Source organism: Thermobia domestica, chromosome 9, assembly GCF_964235325.1.
Source record: "Thermobia domestica chromosome 9, izTheDome1.hap1.1, whole genome shotgun sequence".
NCBI lineage: Eukaryota > Metazoa > Arthropoda > Insecta > Zygentoma > Lepismatidae > Thermobia > Thermobia domestica.
This window is the reverse complement of record NC_137462.1, coordinates 52,919,133-52,942,597: the sequence shown is the minus strand read 5'-3', so window position 1 is coordinate 52,942,597 and position 23,465 is coordinate 52,919,133. Positions and strand designations below refer to the sequence as shown.

Sequence of the window (23,465 nt, the reverse complement as noted above, 5' to 3'; positions counted from 1 at the left end):
ATATATTCAAACATAGGAGACAAGAAATATACAAAATAGAAATGATTATTGTAAGAAATCTGAAAATCCAAGTTAATATGGGTGCAGCTGCACCCACTGTGGCGCCGTCTATGAAACTAGACTTTCGTTATGTTCTGACTGAGCTTCTGTGATTTCCGTGGGGAACGCTATCTTCAGAATGGATAGAATATTTTATAAGATTAGTAAGCTTACAATAAAACGATGAAACGTCTTTTATAGAATTTAATATATCCCGAATAGTTTTGAAATGATTTCTTTTGTTAGGGAAAAATACTCAGAACTATGTATGATACATGTCAGGCGATAGGAAAACAAAGAAGCAAATTCAGTGAAGTTTCGAGACGATAGTGATTATTGTTATTAAAAAATCTCGTATAATGACTTTTTTCTCTGAAGGAAAGTATATACGGTTAAATCAAGTTCTAATATTCCACATAAAATCTAGTGAACATGAAATAAAAAATGCTGTTAATGATGACAAAAGTTTGTTGTTTTTGTTATTTAAAGAGAAATATTTTTGTGCCAGTTTTGAACCAATGTTACCGAGAATTTTAATCCTACCTTATTTGACAAATATAATTCCTTTATATTAGTAATATAATGATAAATGTACTGGATAAAAGGAAGAAAATAGTATCATTTGAATTTTCTTTCGCACTTTTGTTTCTGATTTTTTCCGCCCAATCTAAGGAAACCCATTTAACCACCATTTGCAGCACTGTAATTCTTCTATACTAAGTTTCAGAATACAACTAATCCGTGCATTTATAACTAGAATATTGTTTTTAAATTTTAAATCGAACTCCGAAAAAAAATATAGATTAAAATTTAACAGGTGTTACTTAGGCCAGTAAAAACTAATATAAAGTTGTGTAATATAAAGTAGAAATATGTTGAGGAAATTCTGCAATCAGCAGTTGCAGCGGTGTAGGTTTTAGCATTAAATTATGTGTCTTTTTTTTTAGCGTCCTTTTCAGCACCGAAACTGTATAAGACGTGGACATACAGCTTAATGGTAAAATGTCACGTGAGCTCGCACCGAGAATCAAATTCTCAGCGAAGATACGTGCGCTAATTTTTTAGCGATTTTCCATTTATTTACCGCCAGAGGAAAAGTGTACAGCTAAGTACACAGAAGTTTCTACTCAACTGCATTAATTTCCAAGTAACTGTATAACATATTTCTGCTTTTTCACTGCGTGCATCATCTTGATTCATTAATCATGATTAAAAGGAAGTAATCAATAAAAATTTCTGTCTTTGTAAATTGTCTCTTAAGTTTGTACTATGATCATGTTTTGCAGACTGATATTAAGTTCGGTATTCCTGTGTAGTAAATTCATTTATTTTTCTCCTCTAGGTAATGGTTTTAGGGTACAGTGGAACTTGGGTCACGGATTTAATTCGTTCCGTAACGCTGTTCACGAACTGAAAGTATTTTTCCCATTAAAATTAATGTAAATATAATTAATCTTTTCTAGCCACAAAACTTGGCATTCTATGTATTTTGTACATTTTAAAATGTTTTTCTGTGATGAAGAATATAGAGTGGAAATAAAAATATCCTCTTTAAAAACAAATAAGTAGCATAAAATGAAATAAAATCAGTATGAGGGCCAAAATAATACAGAAAGTACAATAAAGAACAGCAAGTAATTTTTTAACACAACACTGTGATAAGTAATGTTTACGGGAAACGCGCGAAACCACTACTGAACTCATGGGATTGTGGGTACAGGTCTCTGTGTGCTCGTTCACCGAAATATCGTTCATGAGCCGAAGGAAAAAAAGTTCTGAACAAAACTTGTTCGTGAAGAGGGATCCACCGTTCATATTATAAGAGTAAAAGTTTTACTATTGATTGTGCAAGTATAGGAAGACGTTTTAGTTAATTTAAATGTATATTTTGTTTGAACATGCTCCAATAAGTAAGTAAGTTTGTGTCTTCATATAACAGAAATAGAATTAAGAGAAGTACAGAAGTGTGTAAGTTAGACGAGAATTAGAAAATGTGGAGATTAATGTAAAATAAGAACTTAATCTTTGCACAGTTCGTAGCTAAAGGGCATGCTGTCCTCCTATATGTTCTATGAATGATACAGTTTGAATATAGCTTTCGGAGAATTAATAGAATTGTATTCACTTTACACCAGCTTAAGTCGTCCCCACATTCCGAAGTTTCTTTGGACAAAAGAACGTGCAGGGGAAAAGTTAACGAAATAATGTGTTGGGAAGAGGATGCACTTAAGCTGCCGAATGTACTTTGTGAAATTAACCAAATTTCATTTTGTAAATTTATTGTGCACTTTATATTTCGTATAGAACTAAGAAATTAGTTAATGTAACATGTTGATTTATTGATAATAATACTTATTTGTGCTTAGAATAAGGCTCTGTGGTTTAACTTAGTAATAGGAAAACAAAATATAGGGTTCACGTGATAAAGGTCGTAGCCTGTACTTTTTTTTTTTTTTTTTAATAATATTAAATTGAAACTACTGAACAGCAAAATATTTAAAATAAATTCTCAAAACTTACATATGCTTCTATCTTGACAGTTTTCTCAAATTAAATTGTTTGCTGTAACAGGAAGAAATTAACTCAGGTTCATGTGGCTTGTTAAATTAACACGTATGGTGCCGTTCGGCTTTTTTTTTTTTTTTTTTTTTTTTTTAAATCTCGAAAGCTGTCGTTGTTTGTCATTATTTTGAATTTTCCACTTTGTGTACCATAGTGCGAAAGTTAATATGTTCTTTATTTCTGGAGCTAGAAATACTGCAGTGGTAGATATTTTCGATGCTACAGAGCTGCTGTTGAAATTAAACAGAGGACGAAACGTCAAATCAAAACGTTGTTAGGCTACCACTGACTCTAACCGACGTAGAAAATTACGATAATTCATTATTATGATTATTATTACGTTACTGTAAGTGGTGTTTCGTAATAGAATGAATCCTTGCACGTAATATTCATGTATTTCTATAACCAACAACGTTTCGAAGTGGTGTTAAGGCTTTTGAAGTAGTACAGGAGAAAGATGAACTCAAATTAAATGGAAAAGCTGCGTAGATCTATCCCACTTATAGGAAATTGCAAGGAAGTAAATTTTCCTAGGGGACTTCGCCTTATTCTTTCAAGGTTTATCATGTTTTCTGGCATCAGAGTTGGTAACATGCCTCCTATTGCAAGTGTGGTCCAGTTGGTTCCGTTTTAAATTTATTTACTTCTAACTCCATTCATTTATTTCTTTAAAAAACCTTAAGGAGTATCCAATGTGTGTTCGAAACGGTTTCGATTAAGGAAATATATAATACATTTAACTTACGAAAAAAAATATTGTACGGAACGTGTTAATTTATGTTCATTCGTGCATACTTCACAATCTAGTTACTGCTAAACGATTAGTCTGATTGTCAAGACTAAACAGGAGTGACGAGAAAATCTCGTAACAGAGCTAATAATGTTTTCGTACTTTTCTAATCGGAAATGTATAAGTATTTGAGTGTTGGTTACATTATGTTCAAGTTCAAAGAAATGAGTAATGGTTTGGATACTTCTGTGAGTAAATATTACTAGGGAGTTGGAGAAAATGTGAAATTTAGAGTGTTTCCTCGCTGAGACCACTCGTTCAAAATATGACATTTGTTGTACAAGATATAAATTTTATGAAAACCAGTTTCATGTTCGATGTAGCATTTTTTGTGGAAGTTTTGATTTCCTTATCTTACCGTTTCGTTGTTCTCAAGTCTCAGTAATAATACAAAGTAGATTGGAGCAATATATTGCTGGTGTTGCATACGCAGAAATGGTTCCTGATAAAGTAGAATTGAAGATATCCTACGTTATTGATAGATTAACGTATTTTCATTAGAATCATAGACACGGAAATGCCAAGTAGTACTGTATTTATTTTGTATGCAGATACTTTATAGAGTAAATCAGTAGTGGTTTTACACGCAGTTTTACGATGGATTGTATTTTAATAGTACGACGCAGGATTATTTATCATTTAGCTCTAAATTGCTTCATGCAATGCTTAATTATGATATAATGCACATTAAAAAATACCAGAGATATTTTAGTGTAGATTATTTCGATACTGAAGGTTACATTTTGTTCGTAAGTAATATTATTTCTTCGTAGTTTTAACAACAGCAGACTAGTTCATTCTGATTTTCCTTGTTCAGGTAGCTTAAAAGATAACATAGAGCAAAAAGTTGATCGCAACAAAGATTGTTTTAATTTAGAATTCATCGATCTGCTGCGTTACAAAAGTCTTGTTTCTTTTAGTTCTAAAATGTATTCCAAAATAAATAAATAAATAAATAGTATTAAATATTTTTTTCAGAGGTCTTTTTTAAGGGATGGGTGCGTGGTAACAATTCAGGCTAACCATATCGGCACTGTTTTCATTCGATTTCAGAAAAAAATAACGTAAAGGAGGTTACAATAAGTCATGTCGAACTATAAGTGTAGTGAAAGAAATTAGTAATTTGGTTTAAAATTTCCGGAAAAGAACTAGATCAACTAGATTAGATAAGGAAACATATTTATATGAAAATAAGTGTGAAACATGCCGATCGATGTTTTCGTTGCTTAGCAAGGAAGTTGTTAGAAGATATTAATACATAATTTTGTCGACACTTCAAGTGGCGAAATTATATAATACTTGCTGCAGCTTAATGTGGTATTCGGCGTAAATTGAATTAATAATTATTAAAATAATTCGTTCAAGCATAATAGATTGTTTTGTAATTGGTTATGCATTTAGTTTCCAGAAAATCGTCCGATGCTTTTGCAGGCATTACCTAATTGTATCACTGACAATATAATTGGGAAAACATACATCCAGTTCTTTCCGCTCCTGTTCCCCGCTTTACTGAAATCATCTAGACAGCTCTGCATCTTCTAAATGATCTTCTACACTGTCATTGATACAGACGTATCAAATTCAATGAGTAAATTTGCTCAATGTTAAACAAATCGGTTTAACAGGTTAACTGTTTGTGTTCTTTCTTCAAAACACTAATGTGTAGATTTGAAAGAATTGTCATTATTGAAGTGCAGCTATAAAAATGAGTCTACGTTAATCGTCATCTAATTAATTATAATAATTAGAGATTTCGTCCGATTTCATGTCTAGTCAACGTGATAGTTTCTGGAAAATACACATCGAATATAAAAATAAATTACGTACTCATAAATTTGATACTAAGCAATAAAATTCGTTCTAATCTTGTGAAAATGAATGGAACACACGACTTTGAAAGCATAATTATTAGATTATGTATTTATCATTACCTAAAAACTTCAAAAAGTACTAAACCATAATTAAACTAAACGATTGTAGTAATAGACAAAGCTCAACAATGCTAAATGTAACAGAGCTCAACATTGTAAGTCATATAGTAAAATCTTTTTATAAGAGAGTTAGCATGCATTGTTGCTTAATAGAATAGTTGATAGTGCTTTCGAAATATTTCGTGCTCAGCGTTAGTTCACCGGAACTTTTGATGTAATAATGGAACAATGAGCAATTTAGTAAAAGTCTTTACTATCTTTTGTGTGAGTAAATGTAATTTCTTCAATATTTTGGCTAAAACCAACCTTGATAGGATAAGGTAGTTACTTAAAAAAAAAAAAATAAATAAAATAAAATAAACTGAAAGAGAAGTGCACAATCCCAATCTTTAAACTGCGCTGTAAAAACTGCAATCTGTATGAGCACTGTTTAATGCAATAAACAATAAGACATTCAGTGCTTTCGACTTTTTAGTTTTGTTTTAGCAAATAATGTTTGTCTGGACGACTGTTTTTGGTACAACGTAGCTTCAAAATGTTTATGCCCACTTCTCTCCCCGAAAGTTACTAAATAGCCTTGTCTTACCTTTCGTGATTTAAACGTATGAGTTTCGGCCTAAATATTGATAAAAATACATTTACCCATATACAGAAGATATAATCAGGTAATGTTATCTTATTGTTTACGAATCCTCAGTTCATGTAGTGAAGAGATGATATAGAATGTAGTATTTTGTTAAGTATGTGATGTGACAATTGTGTAAAACCTTAATACTATTATTTCATTTTTTTGCAATATTTTCAAAAGAAAGTGTGAAGAAAATAAAACTGCGGAGTCCTTTGATTTCATTTTATATGCATTCCTTCTCTAATGTAAGTTAATGTAAAATAAATACAAAATAACGTCTTTATATATAAAGTAGAGCTGTCTACACAGAAACTTGTAAACTGGGAACAACTCTAAACCAAAAAAGCGAAGATTGTAAAACAATAGCATGTAAGTTTGTTTGTTGGCAAATTGTGCATTCTTCGTTCATGTATATTAACTGGTTGTGGTATTGATTAAGTCTTAAGACATTTAAAATTTGGTAGGTGGTAAATGCAAGAAGGCTACCTAAATTGTTACAACTATAAAACTTGACCAATTTTTATAATTTAAAAAATTGTGCGTGGTTGTGAAAAAGGTGTCGGTACCAAGTTTAAAGGCATGTATATTTATGAATTTACTAATTGTGAAACAGTATTTTTGTAAGAAGCTTTTTTTTCATTATTTGCGGGAATTCGGTGGTGAATTTCAAAATGATAAAAATTATATAAATGTATAGTATTTGCAATGCAAATGAATAAGAAATGCTGGTGTTCGCTTTTGTTATGTGCAATCGGAAATACATTGTCGTTAAGTACACCGTATACCAATAATATAACATTTTACTGCCATGAATAGAGCGTATTGTGGAAACAATAAAGCTGCAAAATAAAGTAAAGCAATGTGTACAGTCTTGTTCAATAAAGCTTGATCACCTGCTTTGGATTAGACCATATTCTGATAGTTGTAGGTAGGAAATTCTAATACTTTAGCTTTTGCTGAAGATCTCAGCTGGGCAAAGAAAATCCACATTTATTTGATTTAATTCCAACTGTAGGTAATAGTGTAGAGGCTTTTTAAGCAGAGGTAGGTGGCCAGGCTTTTTTTGAACAACACTGTATATTGTTGCAGAACAAAAGAATAAAGTGAATCAAATGCGACTGTTGCTGGTTATAATTAAAAAAAAAAATGCATAACTTATTAATGTTGTGAATGAGAAATTTATTATTAATTTAAGTGTTGCTGTAATATTCTGATGGTTTAAGACCTTGTTGACAAGTGTCGTTATGTGTGCTTGAATGTATGCATGTGTGTGCAATATTAATATAATACATATATATAAGCTGAAGTCATGTTTTTTTTTTTTTTCCTTTAACTCTTTTTTTGAGTAATGGATGGTACGTAATTCCCTGTTATTGTATAAGAGTAGCACCTTGTTTTACATTTGAGAGATCGTGAATTCGAATTCCGCTATTGACAATTCCTTCCAGTGTTCCATAGTCAGTTATTTATACTGGAACATGGTTTTTCATCTATATCTCCAACTCCAATGTATAAAGTAATTAAAAAAGATATATAAGATATTCGAAAAAAAACTGGAATACAGTAATTAACAAAGGAAAATAGCATACTTTATATACAAATTATATAAAATGTGCTATTTATTTTGTTATTGACTGTACAGTGCGGTCGGCAAAAGTGCACATCCTCCCCGATATGTTCTCTCGTCATAACTGTAGAAGGTTCAGCCCCATTTTGAGTAAAGCTAGTGGAAGTTGCAGAAAATTATCTTCTCTCTGCATCAAAGAAAACTCGAGATATTCGATATGAACCATTGCAGATGACTTCAGATATATTATAAATTTCTGGATCCCAGACGAGATTTTTACGTTGCAATTTGATGATCGTTTTGCTTTCGTGGCATGTGATGAATTTTCTTTGCTGAACAGAATTAGCAAGGTTCTCCCATTAAGCTCTAATTTTTGCTTTCCTCGTCAGCCGCTTTAGCCCTGAACGTTCACAGATTCAGTGAACTCTTCCAGTAAGGAAGACCAAGACAAATCTGTATTTGATTTTATTTTTAGTGTAGTTTTATAACAAATTTTCATAATATACCCAGTATGTACTGTAGATGTATTTTTCTGTAATCCTTTGTTAAAAATATGAGGGATCATTTTGGATTCAAAAATACATGGTATATGCAATGTAAATATACGGGGTAGGCCATAAGACACTTAATAAAAATGTATTTGTAATGAATTATTTATCAACTATGAAATTATTACTAGTTCTATAATAACACTACGTTAGTTTTCTAAATCGAGTTTTCGAAGTATCCTACAGCATTTTCAATACAAAAATTGTACCTTTTAAGCATAGAAGAACATATTCCATTACTAATGTTGTAGAAGTAATACTATCTTTAAAGTGCTCTAGATCTGTAATTTCCGCAGAAAATTTACATTATTCCTCAGACAGAGAGTTCCATTGGATTGAGATCTGGTGTACGCACTTTCCAATCTGTTGACTTCGCCTGCCATTCGTTAAAATGGATAGATTAGACATGACGTATTTTCGCTAATACTTGTTCCTCATTTATTTCCGGTGGGTTCCAAAGTCTTGAGCTACATTCATATTTTGCATTGACTTCTAAATTTTATAATGAAAGAGAATTAAAATCTTTGTTTAAGTTTCTGAAAGAGGGAGCTTTAAAGACCAAATAAATGAAAGATAAGTAAGGGAGAGGAACATATTTACATGAAAATGAAATGGAACTTACACCAGCCTATGCGTAGCAGATGAAAATGTGAGTTGTAGCCCTATGCCTACGCGTATTGTTTGGAACCGAATATGTATTACAGGTCCTTTCACTTACAAGGGTAAGTCAGTAAGTAACTGCAATATTTTTCTGTTTCTTTTCAGATTGGCTCTATAGCATTGTGTGCTCACCTGACGCTAGGTGTCATCATTGGCTTCGCCTGTAGTAGGTTGCAGCATTATAACATAAGCCTGCTTTCTCTGTTGCGAAGTGAAGACAGCTGCGCCACTCTCTGTGTGCTCCAAAGAAGAACAGCGTTCTGTGATCCGTTTTTGTGGTCAGAAGACGTACCCGGAGCGGAAATTCATGGAAGACTTTCAGAAAAATACGGGGACGATGTGTTGCCACAGCGAAGCGTTTACCAGTGAATTGAACAGTTTGAAAGTGGTTGAACGAGCGTGAAAGTTGAGGAAGAGCAGGGTGTGCAGATACAGCAACAACTGATGACATTTTTGAACGAGTCCGTACCTTGATTCTGAATAACAGACGAGTGACTGTTGACGAAGTGGTAACCCATACACAGATTATTCATGGTTCTGCATATGACATCATACATAACAGGTTCCACTTTCAAGTGCGAGACGGTTCCCAAAAATCTCGATGAAGAGGACAAGCGAAACCGTGTGAAAACCAGTCAACACCTACTGGACCGTTATGCTAACGAAGATGAAGCGTTTCTCAGGTGAATCATCACTGGAGATTATTCAAACGTGAATTTATCACTTTGAACCAGAGAGCAAACGCAGAGCATGGAATAGAAGTGCTTCGGATCTCCCGTCAAGAGGAAATTCAAAAGTCAACCTTCTGCAGGGAAAGTGATGTTCACAGTGTTTTCGGGCTAACAAGGGCCAATTCTGGAACATTATCGCGTCCAGATACCGCCGCCCACACCGCTTAAACTACTCAGACGCGGCGATTTGGGGTGTTGAAGCATCCTGCATACAGTCCCGATCTCGCGCCATCGATTGAGCTGATCAACAGGTGAAGGAAACGGTGCATTCGTGGCGTGCTGTACAAGTTGAAATCATCTTTGCACAGGGTATCGGAAAGCTTGTGCAAAGGTGGACCAGGTGCATTGAAAAGGAGGATGACTGTTGAAAAATGATATGAATATAAACATTGTACTTTCGTGGTAAAAAATAATAATAATAATAATAATAATAATAATAAAAATTGATTGCAGATATTTGTCTTACGCTCGTAGATTAGGTTGTAAGCGAAAGTAACTAAATCACTTGATTCATCGATTGTCATTTAACAACTATCAATATTTAAATCCTTTATGAAAATCACTTTACATAATACATTATTCACAAAAAAAACAAAAAAAAAACACCATAACGTATTGTTTACGTCAGTCAACTTCTGCTACATTAGTCAATTTCTAATATTTATTTTATCATCGCGGACAGAAGTCTTTGACCAGGTAATGGCGACTGGTTTGAAACAAATGCAGGGTATGAGAATTAAATCTGTCATATCTGAGGTTAGATGTGAAGAAGAAACAAACTTGTGAATCAAAGGTTTAAAAACAACTCAAGTTATTAATATAAAATATGCCAAAGATTATGATAAAAGAAATACTTTTTTTTTTTTTTTTTACTTTAGGATTTTTGGTGGCGATTGACCGGCGATGACATACGGTTTTTATCTTCAGATATTAAAATACTCGGAGCAATATTAATAATTATCTCGTAGAAGATTAAAAGTTAGAAGCTTATTATCGCTCAGGTCATAGCATTGCAAGCAGAAACGTGATATTTGGCAAGAATATTTCGGTTTTGTTTAATAATGTCCACGAGTGGAGGAATCTCGTTTCTCAAACAAAAAATTGGAACGAGAATTAACATTTTACATTCAAGGCGGGACAAGGCTAACTCAACTTATTGTCTCGCTTTGGAGATGAGAATCGAGACGAGACGAAAAGTATCGTAAACATTCCTCGTCTTATTTCGATTCTCGAAATGGTGTGTGTTCATTCTTTAAGTAACAATTGTTCTGTAGACTGAATCTTACACGCTATTTTGTTACTTTATATTTCAGATCTCATTCAATTATACGTATTATGGTCTGTGTAGGTACTTTTGTAGCAAAGCTTTTATAATTACCTCTGCGTATTGTAAAAGTTAGTTTACTATATACCTTACTGTTCAATGATATTCAGTTATTTTTATTACAATTATTTTCCTTAAACGTACAGTAAAATACTTTCTATATGAAACTATACTGAAACGGTTTCATTTATAATTGGGTAATTGCAGAAGTGTGTTTTGAATGTACTGAACCCCTCCCCGGAATCCCAACTTTTCTGTAAGTTTTGTCAAATTTTAGGGCCACTTTAAAAATTGTACTTGTAATACCATTATTATTATTATTATTATTATTATTATTATTATTATTATTATTATTATTATTATTATTATTATTATTATTATTATTATTCCTGAGATGTGAAGTTAATGGTTTACACTGTTCCACTGCTCCAGCCAGGGCCGGCGCTAGCAATTTTGCCGCCCTGGGCGGTGCTTTCACATGCCGCCTCTTTAATTTGCAAACATTATTTTGACAGATGACGTTCAAGTGTCATTTATAAACATGTATAAAATGGAAAAGTAAACAAAAAATGAACTACCTTTCTGGAATGCTTACCTAATATTTAAACGACTCTATAGTGACACAAAGAGTTGAGAAAAAGACTCATAAAATGCTTCGTGTGGAGTGTTGTACTGTATGGGGCGGAAACGTGGATATTACGTAAAGGCGACGAAAATCGACTGGAAGCCTTCGAAATGTGGGCGTGGAGAAGAATGGAAAGAATTAGTTGGGTCGAGCGGGAAACGAATGAGAGAGTGTTAGAAATGGTGGGTGAGAAAAGAACACTTTTAGATATTATTAGGAAGAGGAAGAGAAACTGGTTGGGACATTGCCTAAGAAGAGATTGTATCATGAGGGACGTCCTCGAGGGTATGGTGGCGGGAAAGAGAGGGAGGGGGCGAAGGAGACTACAATTAATGGATGATATTAAAACAGAAAGATCATACGCAGAGACGAAAAGGTTAGCGGAGGACCGTGGGGCATGGAAGCTTCTCAGCTGCGGCAAGTGACCTGCCAATAAAGGCAGAACACCTATGATGATGATGATAGTGACACAATATTCAGTATGCTCGATTTCGCTGTATATCTGTAATATACAGCAGCGCATACAGAAACTAAAATTTAAAAAAATATACATTAGTCATGACTAAGAATTTTAATTTTTGGGCTTATTTTATATCAAAAGGTGTTTTCGATAGAGTATGGAGCAAGAAGATAATTAGTAAATCAGATATTACGGTAAATCTAAGTGATTAGCCTAAGCCTTATAATGTACTAAAACACAATACGGATTCATAAATTTAACATACCTTAATTGAAAGAAACTTTTCTTGCTTTGATATAAGCAAATTCCTTTATCACATTCGCGTAGTGCAATGTTTTAGCCAATTTGTGTTCTATTGATATCATCGCTAGACCACTCAAGCGTGTTTCAGATATGGAAGAACGTAGATAGTTTTTAATAAGCTTAAGTTTCGAAAAACGTCTTTCTCCACTTGCCACTGTTACCGGTAAGGTTAACAAAATTCCAAGTGCAACACTGACATTGGGAGCAAAGTTATGTTCATTAATTAATTTTAAAGTCTCTTTTGGTGAACTTTAAGGCTTAATTATAGCGGATAACACTTTCAATTCGTCTTTCAAATCACTGGGGTTAATATCTTTCTATTCTTCGTTTGTTAAAATGCTGGCAAGTTTAGTACACTTTTCAGACAAAAGTTCAGGTGGCATATCTTTAAAATTACTTATATCGTAAAGTAAATCGAAATACTCGTCGTGATATTTTAGTTGTTCAAACCTTTCTCTTATAGCTAAGCGTTAGACCTTTGTAATAATAATCGATCTTGTATCTTGTTTGTGGATCTTCAATAGCTTCATTCTCTGCCTCGCACTGAAACTGTCTCTTCTTTCGACTTCGAGCTTGCACTGTATTACATATCCGTGGATCATCCATATCTAATGCTGATGCCAACTCTGTCGCATCAACTGAGTAAGATTGAAACTTTGCATCATTTCTTCTCTCAAAGTACCTAGATATATTTTCAAGAAATCCTACTGCATCCAACTCATGAGAATCAATGCTTTGAAGATTTTTGCTTACTATGTTTATGTGGAGTAAAAAGTCATATCAGAACGAGTGAGTAAAGGAAAGGAAAGTAAAGCAGCTGGTTTGCTATACACAGAGAATCATGGGCGACCATTCTATCTGTTCTATTGTCATTACTTATTTGAAGTAAGGCATCATAAATTTCCCCTATTTGATAACTGAGTCAGAGCATCAATTCGGCTCTCCCACCTTGTGGTGGTTTTAAAGTGAGACTACTACAGTGAAACCTGTCTATGTTGGCCACCATCGGTTCCATCGAAAAGTGGCCAACTTAGACAGGTGGCCAACTTACGGAAAATAAGTGTGATTTGTGTATTTTTAGAATAGGATTTCTAGTATTACTTGATTGTAAAATTTTAATAAGCAGTGGCACGACAGCTACTTATAAATAATGTATATAGAGTAATCATAAAAATATACAGTACTAGAAAATATTACTATAGTATGCAAGAGCGCAGATATATCTGTAAATTTGGGGGTCCCATTCAGATGCAGAAGGTATATATATGAAGATTTTAAGACAAATTGCACTCAAATTATACCAAATATTGTATACTCATAAATAAAATAGGGGCCACATGAGCTTTGGGAGCCCCCTCGGTCCCCCCAGGATCGGCGCTCTTGATAGTATGTTTATTATATATGCATACATTTCTCTTCCTGAAAACTAGTCTGGTACATTAGATTATTCGGATTGAAAACACAATAACACAAACAACCATGAAATAGAAATTTATGTACGCAGTTTATTGAAATTGATATTATAGCACACTGAGTTATTCAGATTGAAAACAAGAAAAGCTAAGTTATAAATTGAAAAATTCATATGCAATTTATATGACTTCTTTTCAGTTGTTACTGAATGGTGGTTCATTCTAGACATATTTGCTTTATTCTTTTTGCCAGATATGCACATTCTAATATTGTAGTTAACTACCTCTTGTTAATGACATAGAAGTGTTTCCTTCGGAGTAAAAGATGTTTTGAGAAAATCTTGAGGGAATTCATATCTCAAAACCTCCGCTACCTTTTGACATGCAGTCAGGTGCCAATAAATGACAACTGAGCTTTAACCTTGAGAATTTTCCGGAATTACTAAAGCTTCCCACTGATGAAAGGAGCCGATATAGCTAATGGTTTTACCAAAACAGACAGGGTAAACAAATACGTACAACCATTTCCTGAATTCCTGTACGTGCTTTTTCTTATTCACATCTTCCTTCACCACCCTTTTATGAGGGTAGTGTTCTGGCCATTGACCTCCAAGAACAAATCGTGCGAATCTATGCTTTTTTGTGTCCAGTCACAAATACAGAACATCTGCCTCTCATATGGGAATTCGAAAGAGTTAAGAAAAATAACAAAACTGTATTTTTCGTGGCCAAGATACGCAGGTAAATTTATCATTATCATCATAGGGTAAACATTGCTTCAGTGTGGCCAACTTCCAAGATAGACAGGTGGCCAACTTATAGAGTAGTAAGTAACGAATGTCTTATGGGAAAATGCAGGTTCAAGACGAACGAGGCCAAGATAAGCAGGTGGCCAACTTAGAGAGGTGGCCAAGTTGACAGGTTTCACTGTAATATGTTTCTTTAGTATGATGGCCCAACGTAGAACTGACGCAGAAAAAAAGCCATAAACTTTTTTTAGCTATACAAAAAATGAAACATTTCGCAAGAAAAAATATGCTGTACGATTTACTATATTCGGAATGAACAATTTGTAAATTGGTCAAAAACTCACTGTTAGAACCTAAATGTCTCTAGATGCTACAGGCTAGAACGGCCTGTCTCAAGTGGGAGTGTACCTTTTGCATATTTGGGGCGGAGCGCTAGAACATTACTGAACTAAAAAAAAAAAATATAAAAAGACACCTTATAATCTTATGCAATGGAATACATGGCTCTATAACACAAACTAGAAGAGGAAAAGTTCTAGAACACTACCCCCTCCCCTCTCTCCCAAGAGTCCAAATCAAGAAAGTGCTCTCTCTAAAAATTACTTTTTAAAAACATCCAAATAGGAGGACCCCGAACAACCGTGAAAGTAGATAACACATTTCTCGCACGTAGATAGTATAACAGAGGCCGCAAATTAAAAGGGAAAACAGTTATCATCTTCGGTATGTACTGTAAGAAAACCAAAGTCGCCTTTATTTCAAAGTGACCAATAAACCAAGAAGGTATTATGGCTATATATGAAAACATATGTATAATACAACGAGGAACAAATCAATCATCTCCGAGTTCGTGTGTAAACAGTTAGTTATAATAAAATATTAACATGTAGATTATTGCAACTTATCTTCACTTATTTCACGACCGAAGGAGAATAATAGAATGTAAGAAGAATATAAGGTAAGTAAACTGACATTTATATGAAATGTAAAACCGGTCGAGGGTCCTAGAACCTTCTCTGAAAGACATCACAACACATTATTAATAATTTTGTCAAAATGGTATCATTATTATGCGGCACACATACACTTTTGAAAATGTACAGGTGTTTGTTAAATGGTGCTGAATTGTGTAGAATTGTATCAACTCTTTCACTAAAGGGGCTGAAAATGCCAGCGTGGTACCAACGGGCTGATGTATGACAAAAAGGGCTGAACTTTGTACAATTGTACCAAGTTTGGCAACACTTGTACCAATGCCAACGTCAACTGCTAGTAAATAGTGTTGCCAACATTTAACGAAAAAGTGATTAAAATCAATAGCTAAATATGTCCAGAAATTGTTAGAGAGCTTCTGCGCTGAGACAAAGCTAAATGGATTCACTCTTTATAATTACATGATATTAAATCAGAATACCTCTAACAAATCATCATCATTTTCTTCTTCCTGAGGTTGAGGCAAAGCATCTTTTGTCTCAGTTGCTTCAGGGGCGGATCCAGGACGGACTTCTGGGGGGCGGTGGGTTGTTTTACTGCTACTTACAGCTACTTTTAAGAGCTCCAAACTATGGAATGGATTTTATTTATATATAAAATAAGAAAGTTTCCTCTTCTGGAGGGGCGATCGCTCTGATCGACCTCCTGGATCCGCCTCAGAGTTGCTTGCACCGAACTGCTTTAGTTTTGAATTAGTTGCATAATTGTGACTGAAATTTCTTATAGAAAATAACATTTTTGCACATGTCGCAACCTAAGACTCATTCGGAAAGTCGAAGAAAGCGTTTTTATTTTCAACTTGTTTCTAGGCTGTTTTTGACTATACATGTATCCTATGTACCTGAGGGAGCATGATAGGTATATGCCTGCTATGTAATTGTGCTGTTAGGGTTATCCCCAAAACTACTTTCCGCACAAACTAAAAACACGTGTTCTTTTTTTTTTTTTTTTTTTAACAAAGTTTCGTTGTAGTTCTTCATATCCTTTAGGAACTTCTAACGTACACTTATTTGCACCTTTCATATTTCGCTAGAGATGGCCACTAGTCGAGCTAAAACTCGACTCGATTCGAAACTCGAAGCGAATTTGAGTCGAGTTAAAGGTAATTTTCTCGAGTCGTGTTCCGAGCCAAGTCACTGTTTGAGGCCGAATTTCGCGTCGGCCGATTTCGAAGTCTACATGTTAATATTTTATTATAACTAACTGTTTACACACGAACTCGGAGATGATTGATTTGTTCCTCGTTGTATTATACATATGTTTTCATATATAGCCATAATACCTTCTTGGTTTATTGGTCACTTTGAAATAAAGGCGACTTTGGTTTTCTTACAGTACATACCGAAGATGATAACTGTTTTCCCTTTTAATTTGCGGCCTCTGTTATACTATCTACGTGCGAGAAATGTGTTATCTACTTTCACGGTTGTTCGGGGTCCTCCTATTTGGATGTTTTTAAAAAGTAATTTTTAGAGAGAGCACTTTCTTGATTTGGACTCTTGGGAGAGAGGGGAGGGGGTAGTGTTCTAGAACTTTTCCTCTTCTAGTTTGTGTTATAGAGCCATGTATTCCATTGATATAAAATAATGAATTCAACACTTTTTGTTTGAATTTGGTACTATTTTTCAGCTCACTCCAGAGCTGACTGTGGCAACACTGATTGGCACATAGGAATAGTTGGTACTACTTATTTGAGGATAATACAAACAGTGGCGCGTTACGTAGAATGTTTGTAGAATTTGTGAAATTGAAATTTTAAAGAAGGTAGTTCTAATTTCTCATCAAAAAGTGTTTTAGCGTAATAGAAAAATCGTACTCTCTTTCATAATTACTAGTATTATAATATTTGTAAAACGTTATAGCTAAAATTCAAAATGAAGCCAGAGGTGACAAAGGAGTCGACATCTAGAGTAAAGAATTCAGAGAGTCAGGTAAAGAACAAGTCGTACTGTTCAAGTTGTATTATGTATTTAAAGCAAAGAGGCGTTAGGGTAATAGTATACATGAGGACACCCTGATCTGCGTTTCTTCTGTGTTCTATTACCACTTCTACATGAAATACCATAAATTTTCTACGTAGTGCAACAGTAAGAAGTATCCATGTGCACAAGACATGCGATTTGTGTTAAATCCTTCCCTCCACACACACACACACACACACACACACACATAGTCATAAATAAAGTACAAAGGCACTACACATGCAGATATGAAGTACTGGTACGTTCTTTTTTATTTTCGTATCAGTCGATAAGTAAATAAAAGTCGCTTTGTTACTCCCTTTGTATGTTCGTACATAATGAATAATCCCTAAAAGTATGAGCGTCCTGCTCCTTCGGGAACTGATGCAGCTTCATGTATACTATATCCGGCATTAGTTATAAGCAGCACACATTTGTGGGTTATCACGTTTCACTCCCGTATATTATTCGTGTTACATACAGACCTAAATTCCCCATTTGTTACTCAAAGAGATTACACTACAAAACCAACTTTTTTATGTAAGTTTATGAATGTTTCTTTTGTGATTTTTTTAATAGTTTGTTATTATTGTTATGCAATTGCAATCAAAGGAAAATTCTAAATATTGTTTTGTTTTAATAATATTTACTATTGATGAAATCAATATGCCGTACTAATTTGGGAGGGGGTGGGGTCATACAAACCCCACGAGAGGCATTTATTGAGGGTTAAGTTCCAAAGTTGGGCGTCCATTTCCAGCAAAATTTTTAAAATTCACATGGAAGATATGGATAATTTGATTGTTTATGTGCTTGATAATATGTAAGGATGTCGAAAAGAATAGTAGCATTGTGGGGAAACTAACGAGCATTTATATTATCAACATGGCGGCAAATATAACGAAACGATGCACAGGATGTGAACTGACTGTGTTAAATTTCGTGAAGAAATACGTTCATAACGAGCAAAATCTTTTAAAATTATGTGAAGAGCATGAATTAATGAACCCAAGAACAAATTGTGGGAAGTGTGGAAAGGAGGTGACAGCGAAGAAACGTGGAGAAAGTTATTGTTTTCAGTACGGATAGAAGTACTAAGGTAAGTGTAAAATAAAAGTACAAGGGGTCCAGAATGACGTAAAAAACACAAGATTTACAGGAGGAATGAATGATGCAAGTACTTACACGTAACATAACGTAACCAAATCTAATCTAACCTAACATAAACTATCGAAAGCTAACCTGAACTAACCTAATATTAGTAGAGATAAGCGAAATTCTATAATTTTGTGGGAAATTATGCGGGACCCCCATACTAATATAACATAAACTAAACTCACCGAATGTGAACAGTAATGGGTTAAATTCCAAAGTTGGGCGTCCGTTTCCAGCGAAATTTTTAAAATTTACAGGAAATATATGGATAATTTGATCGTTTGTGTGCTTGATAATATATAAGTGTCTCGAAAAATCTGTTTATTTGTTATATATAAGCGGTTATAAACATGGGACTATATGGCAAGCGGAGGGAACTACTTGGCGCAAGGTGACCGAACAGTTGCATTGTGGGAAAGAAACGAGCATTTATGATACCAACATGGCGAATGTACAAGGGCAATGAACTAGCAGTTTTAACATTTGTGAAGGAATACATTGATAACGAGCAAAATCTTTTAAAATTTATGAAGAGCACGGATTAATGAACCTAATAACAAATTGCAGAAAGTGTTTAAAGGAGATAACAGTGAAAAAACTTGACGAAAGCGGACGCCCAACTTCGGAATATATGCCAACTTACCAAAATTATAAAATTTTTTAGAGAAAAGAGCTGGACCCCTTCTGCTAAACATGGGCCAAAAAAAAAAAAAAAAAAAACTATATTAGAGTTTAATGAAGACTGAAAACAACGTGCCCTGCAACTCGCTAAGGCTCGCTCGGCAATATTGTGTGAATTAAATAGTAAACTTTGTTCGGAGACGTCCAAGGGCACCTCTGTTGTATATGCAAACCTAACCTAACCTTTCCCCTACCTCACGATGTAAGGAAAGGAACCCTAAAGTCAGTCAAGAACGTAGGAATTGAAAAATTTTGAATTTTAATAGTTATTATGAAGATTTTGCTCGAAAAGTATCGGACGCCCAATTTTGGAATAAATGCCTTTATTGAAATCAGAAGTATCATTGGTATCTGTTTATATACAAATGGATCAGAGCAAAAGTGGATTCAGGTAATTCATATCTTTATTTACTTTTCTTACTGATATGCCAAGTAAGTCGTTGTATTTCTTTAACTTGAACTAATAAAAGTCGCAGTGAGGGTTGGTTGGTTTAAACCGACTGGTTTTTTCATAAAAACGAACTGGTTTAAACCAAAAACGAAAAATGTTCGTAAAAGTGTAAGGGTTTGTAAAATCTTGATGAACACATTTGTGGTTTATCACGTTTCACTCCCGTATATTATTCGTATTATATTCAGACCTGAATTCCCCATTCAGTAGTCAAAGAGATTATGTTACAAAAGCAAGTTTTGTTCTTTTTTTAATTTTATGAATGTTTCTTTTGTGTTTTTTATATTTATTATTGTTATGCAATTGCAATCAAAGAAAAAAATTAAATATTGTTTCGTTTTGATAATGTTTACTGTCGGTAAAATACATCGAAGTGCCGTACTTTTTTTTTTGGGGGGGGGGGGCACCACGACAGGCATTTAATCAGAAGTATCTTTGGCGTCTATTTTTGTATAAATGGGTCAGAACCGAAGTGGACTCAAATAATTCGTATCTTTATTCACTTTTCTTACTGATATGCAAATCAAGTCGTTGTATTTCTTTAACTTGGACTAATAAAAGTCGTAGTAAACTAACTTTCACTAAATTAGTTGTTCTGTACTCTTCAGTATTTTGAAATTGTCCATATGTAATTCTGTATAATGGTTTCACTTGTGCAACTGTTTATCGTTTTGTCCTTCTGACTCTTGACGATTATATTAACAAGTATGTAAAGAGCAGTACAACGTATTTTTATCAGGAGTCCTTCGTGAGTGAGTCGGCAGACGTATCGCCAGTTAATCCTGGTTTCGAGTTCAGATGGAGGACAATTCTCTCGGATGTAAGTCGAGAAGCGGTGTGGATTCCGCTTTAAGCTTATGCCAGCATAACCTGGTTGTTGCATAATAACACCAAGGCGAAACAAACTTATTTCTGTTTATATGTGATATAAATACATAGAGCAAATTATTTAAACAAAAAATAAACGGGTGTAAACAAAAAGAAAAAACTTTTTTTTCAATAAAAAACATGGCTTTTGCCAACCCTGACTTGAATAAAAGTGCATTTCCAATTTTTAGGACCATAATTACATGAATTCATAGCGTATGTAGTTTTATTCATTGGGAAATGCACTCTTGGTATCTTACCAATTATTCCTTATGGGTTGCATTGCTGATTGCAAATTGAGTATAGTAGAGCTTAATTTTAGGTGGACCAACTAGATATCATAAAAAAGACCAACTTGCTATCTGTGCTAAGTGGCCTCTGAAAGCAAGAAGTATATCTAACTGAGTCAGGCCAGAGCGATGATAATATGTAGTACTGTTTTGCAGTAGCACCGTTGGCAACTGGCGCGTCAGCGACGTTGAGTATGCGCGTAATCGAAAATAGTGGAAACACATGTTTCTCATGTTACTAGATGCCTTACATGTTACACAGCTTTAACAGCTTTATTATTACGGATTATGACGCTAGGGAAGCAGGGTTGGCTGGTTTAAACCAAGGTGGTTTAAACCAAGGTTTAAACCAGCTGATTTTTTCAAAAAAACCAACTGGTTTAAACCAAAAAAACAAAAAAAAATGTTCGTAAAAGTGTAAGTGTTTGTAAAATCTTGATGAACACACATTTGTGGGTTATCACGTTTCACTCCCGTATATTATTCGTATTCAGACCTAAATTCCCCATTCATTATTCAAAAAGATTATACTACAAAAGCAACTTTTTATTACAAGTTTATAAATGTTTATTTTGTGATTTTTTTTGTAGTTGTTATTGTTATGTAATTGCGAAGAAAAATTTTAAATATTGTTTCGTTTCAATGTTTACTATTGATAAAATACATCGAAAATGCCGTACTTTTTGTGTGGGTATGGGGGGGGGTCATACAGACCCCACGAGAGGCATTTAGTGAAATAAGTATCTTTGGTATCTATTTATGTATAAATGAGTCTGAGCCAAAGTGGACTCAAATAATTCGTATCTTTATTCACTTTTCTTATTGATATGCAGATTAAGTCGGTGTATTTCTTTAATTTGGACCAATAAAAGTCGTTGTTAACTAACTTGAACTAAATTAGTTCTTCTGTACTCCGTAGTACTTTGAAATTGTTCATATGTAATTCTGTGTAATGGTTTCACTTGTGCAACTGTTTATCTTTTTGTCCTTCTGAAATGACTCTTGACAGTTATATTAAGAAGCATGTAAAGATCAGTACAACGTATTTTTTTATCAGGATTCCTTCGTGAGTGAGTCGGCAGACGTATCGCATTTGTGGCCAATTAGTCCTGGTTCTGAGTTCAAATGGAGGACAATTTCTCTCGGATGTAACTCGAGAAGCGGTTTTTATTCCGCTTTAAGCTTATGTGACCCCTTCCAGCATAACCCGGTTGTTGCATAATAACATCAAGACGAAACAAACGTATTTCTGTCCATATATGATATGAATATATAGAGCAAATCATTTAAACCATAAAAACCTGGTTTAAACCAAAAAAACCTGGTTTAAACCAAAAAAACCGGTTTTTTTGGTTTTTTAAATAAAAACCATGGTTTTTGCCAACCCTGTAGGGAAGGTTCTAGAACAGAGGTTCCTTTTATAAAACTAATGAAATATATTTTACGTACCTTGTTTTGATCGTTTTCGGTCCTTATTCTTTTCTGTTTTTTGTTCTTCCAGTTTTTGGACTTTTTTTATTGTTGAAATATATTTTTACCGACACTAAGAACACTGAATTTCAATCTTTGAACAGTACACACTACGTTTGTGTACTTACCAACCTAATTTCTTGTTGTGTTCTATTTCTTGATTCTATTGTATTTGTGTGTATGTTTGAGTTTTGTGAGTTTACGGAATGATTTGTTGTGGCATACAGTGTGGTGTTCTTTGAAATTCATTTGTTCGCAATCGGTATATTGTTTTGCATTGTCTAATGTTATTGATATTCCTAGTTAGTTTTGTTTTTTAGGGCAAGTTGGATGAATCACGACAAAATAAATTATTTGAAATTATTAATTAACCAAAATTCTACTTAAGTTGAATTATTTCTTCTAATAATATGTATTCTAAAGCATTGATGCAAATAACCAACAAAATTTTACTAACCCAAGAAAAAGCTATTAGCCCACATCCCACAATAGAAATCATTTACTTACCTTTGAAATAAAAATAGTGGTGTTAAAAACTCGCCCGCACCAATGAACCACTCGCGCGGGGATGAATGGTTATTTGCATCCCTGTTCTAAAGTAATATACGTTTAGGGTGTGTGTGTGGGGGGGCCTCTGCCCCCCTCTGTTATTGTATAATGTACATTATTGGAAGAAATTCTTTTATGCAAGTGGTATTTTGCTTAGTTAATAGTTTGAAATAGTTTACTTTGTCGTAATTCACCTAACTTGGCCTCAGGGTGGTGGACCTGGAAGGCGACCTGTGTCCTAGGACCTTGCCATGACGTTATAATCAGTGTAAATTAGTTTTACTTATGTTGAATTGGAAGCTTCCACGTTTTATTCCAAAATAAATCTGCAGTAAATAGTATCAATCTTTAGGCTAAAACGTTTCCTCAACACGTGATAAGTGACGTGGAAGATTACTTTATTTTGCTAGGATTTAGATAGTCCAAATACAGTAGTGAAAGTAGGCACAGCGTCCGATGATAGTAGTTAATTACAAAAATTGCATTGGCTTCATTTCTCCTTGATTATGGGGGGCTGGATATGATGCAGTCAGGACCGGATAGTAGTACTTGAGTTGATGGAGCGAAGGCTTATGGTCGGGAGCTATTCGCATTCATTATATGAATTCAAATCTACACATACTGATCCACTCTTCGTGTGTTGTTTCTTCAGGTACAGTAGCATCGTATTAAAAGCGAACTGTCTAATGCGGTTGGGTTGCTGTGTTGAAACATGATCA

The 23,465-nt window shown here is 34.1% G+C and overlaps 1 protein-coding gene across 2 annotated transcripts in view; it reads left to right on the top strand.

Moving 5' to 3' along the window:
* Positions 1-17,005: 17,005 nt before the first annotated feature.
* The window catches only part of geminin (geminin DNA replication inhibitor), a 35,793-nt gene continuing 29,333 nt past the window's right edge, over positions 17,006-23,465 (top strand). The window contains exon 1 of one of the 2 annotated variants that reach the window (XM_081771056.1): positions 17,006-17,253. In XM_081771056.1, the coding sequence (XP_081627182.1) occupies positions 17,197-17,253 (57 nt within the window). In that variant the 5' untranslated portion in view covers positions 17,006-17,196. The remainder of the gene's footprint in view (positions 17,254-23,465) is intronic. The other variant, XM_081771057.1, reaches the window with a different exon arrangement.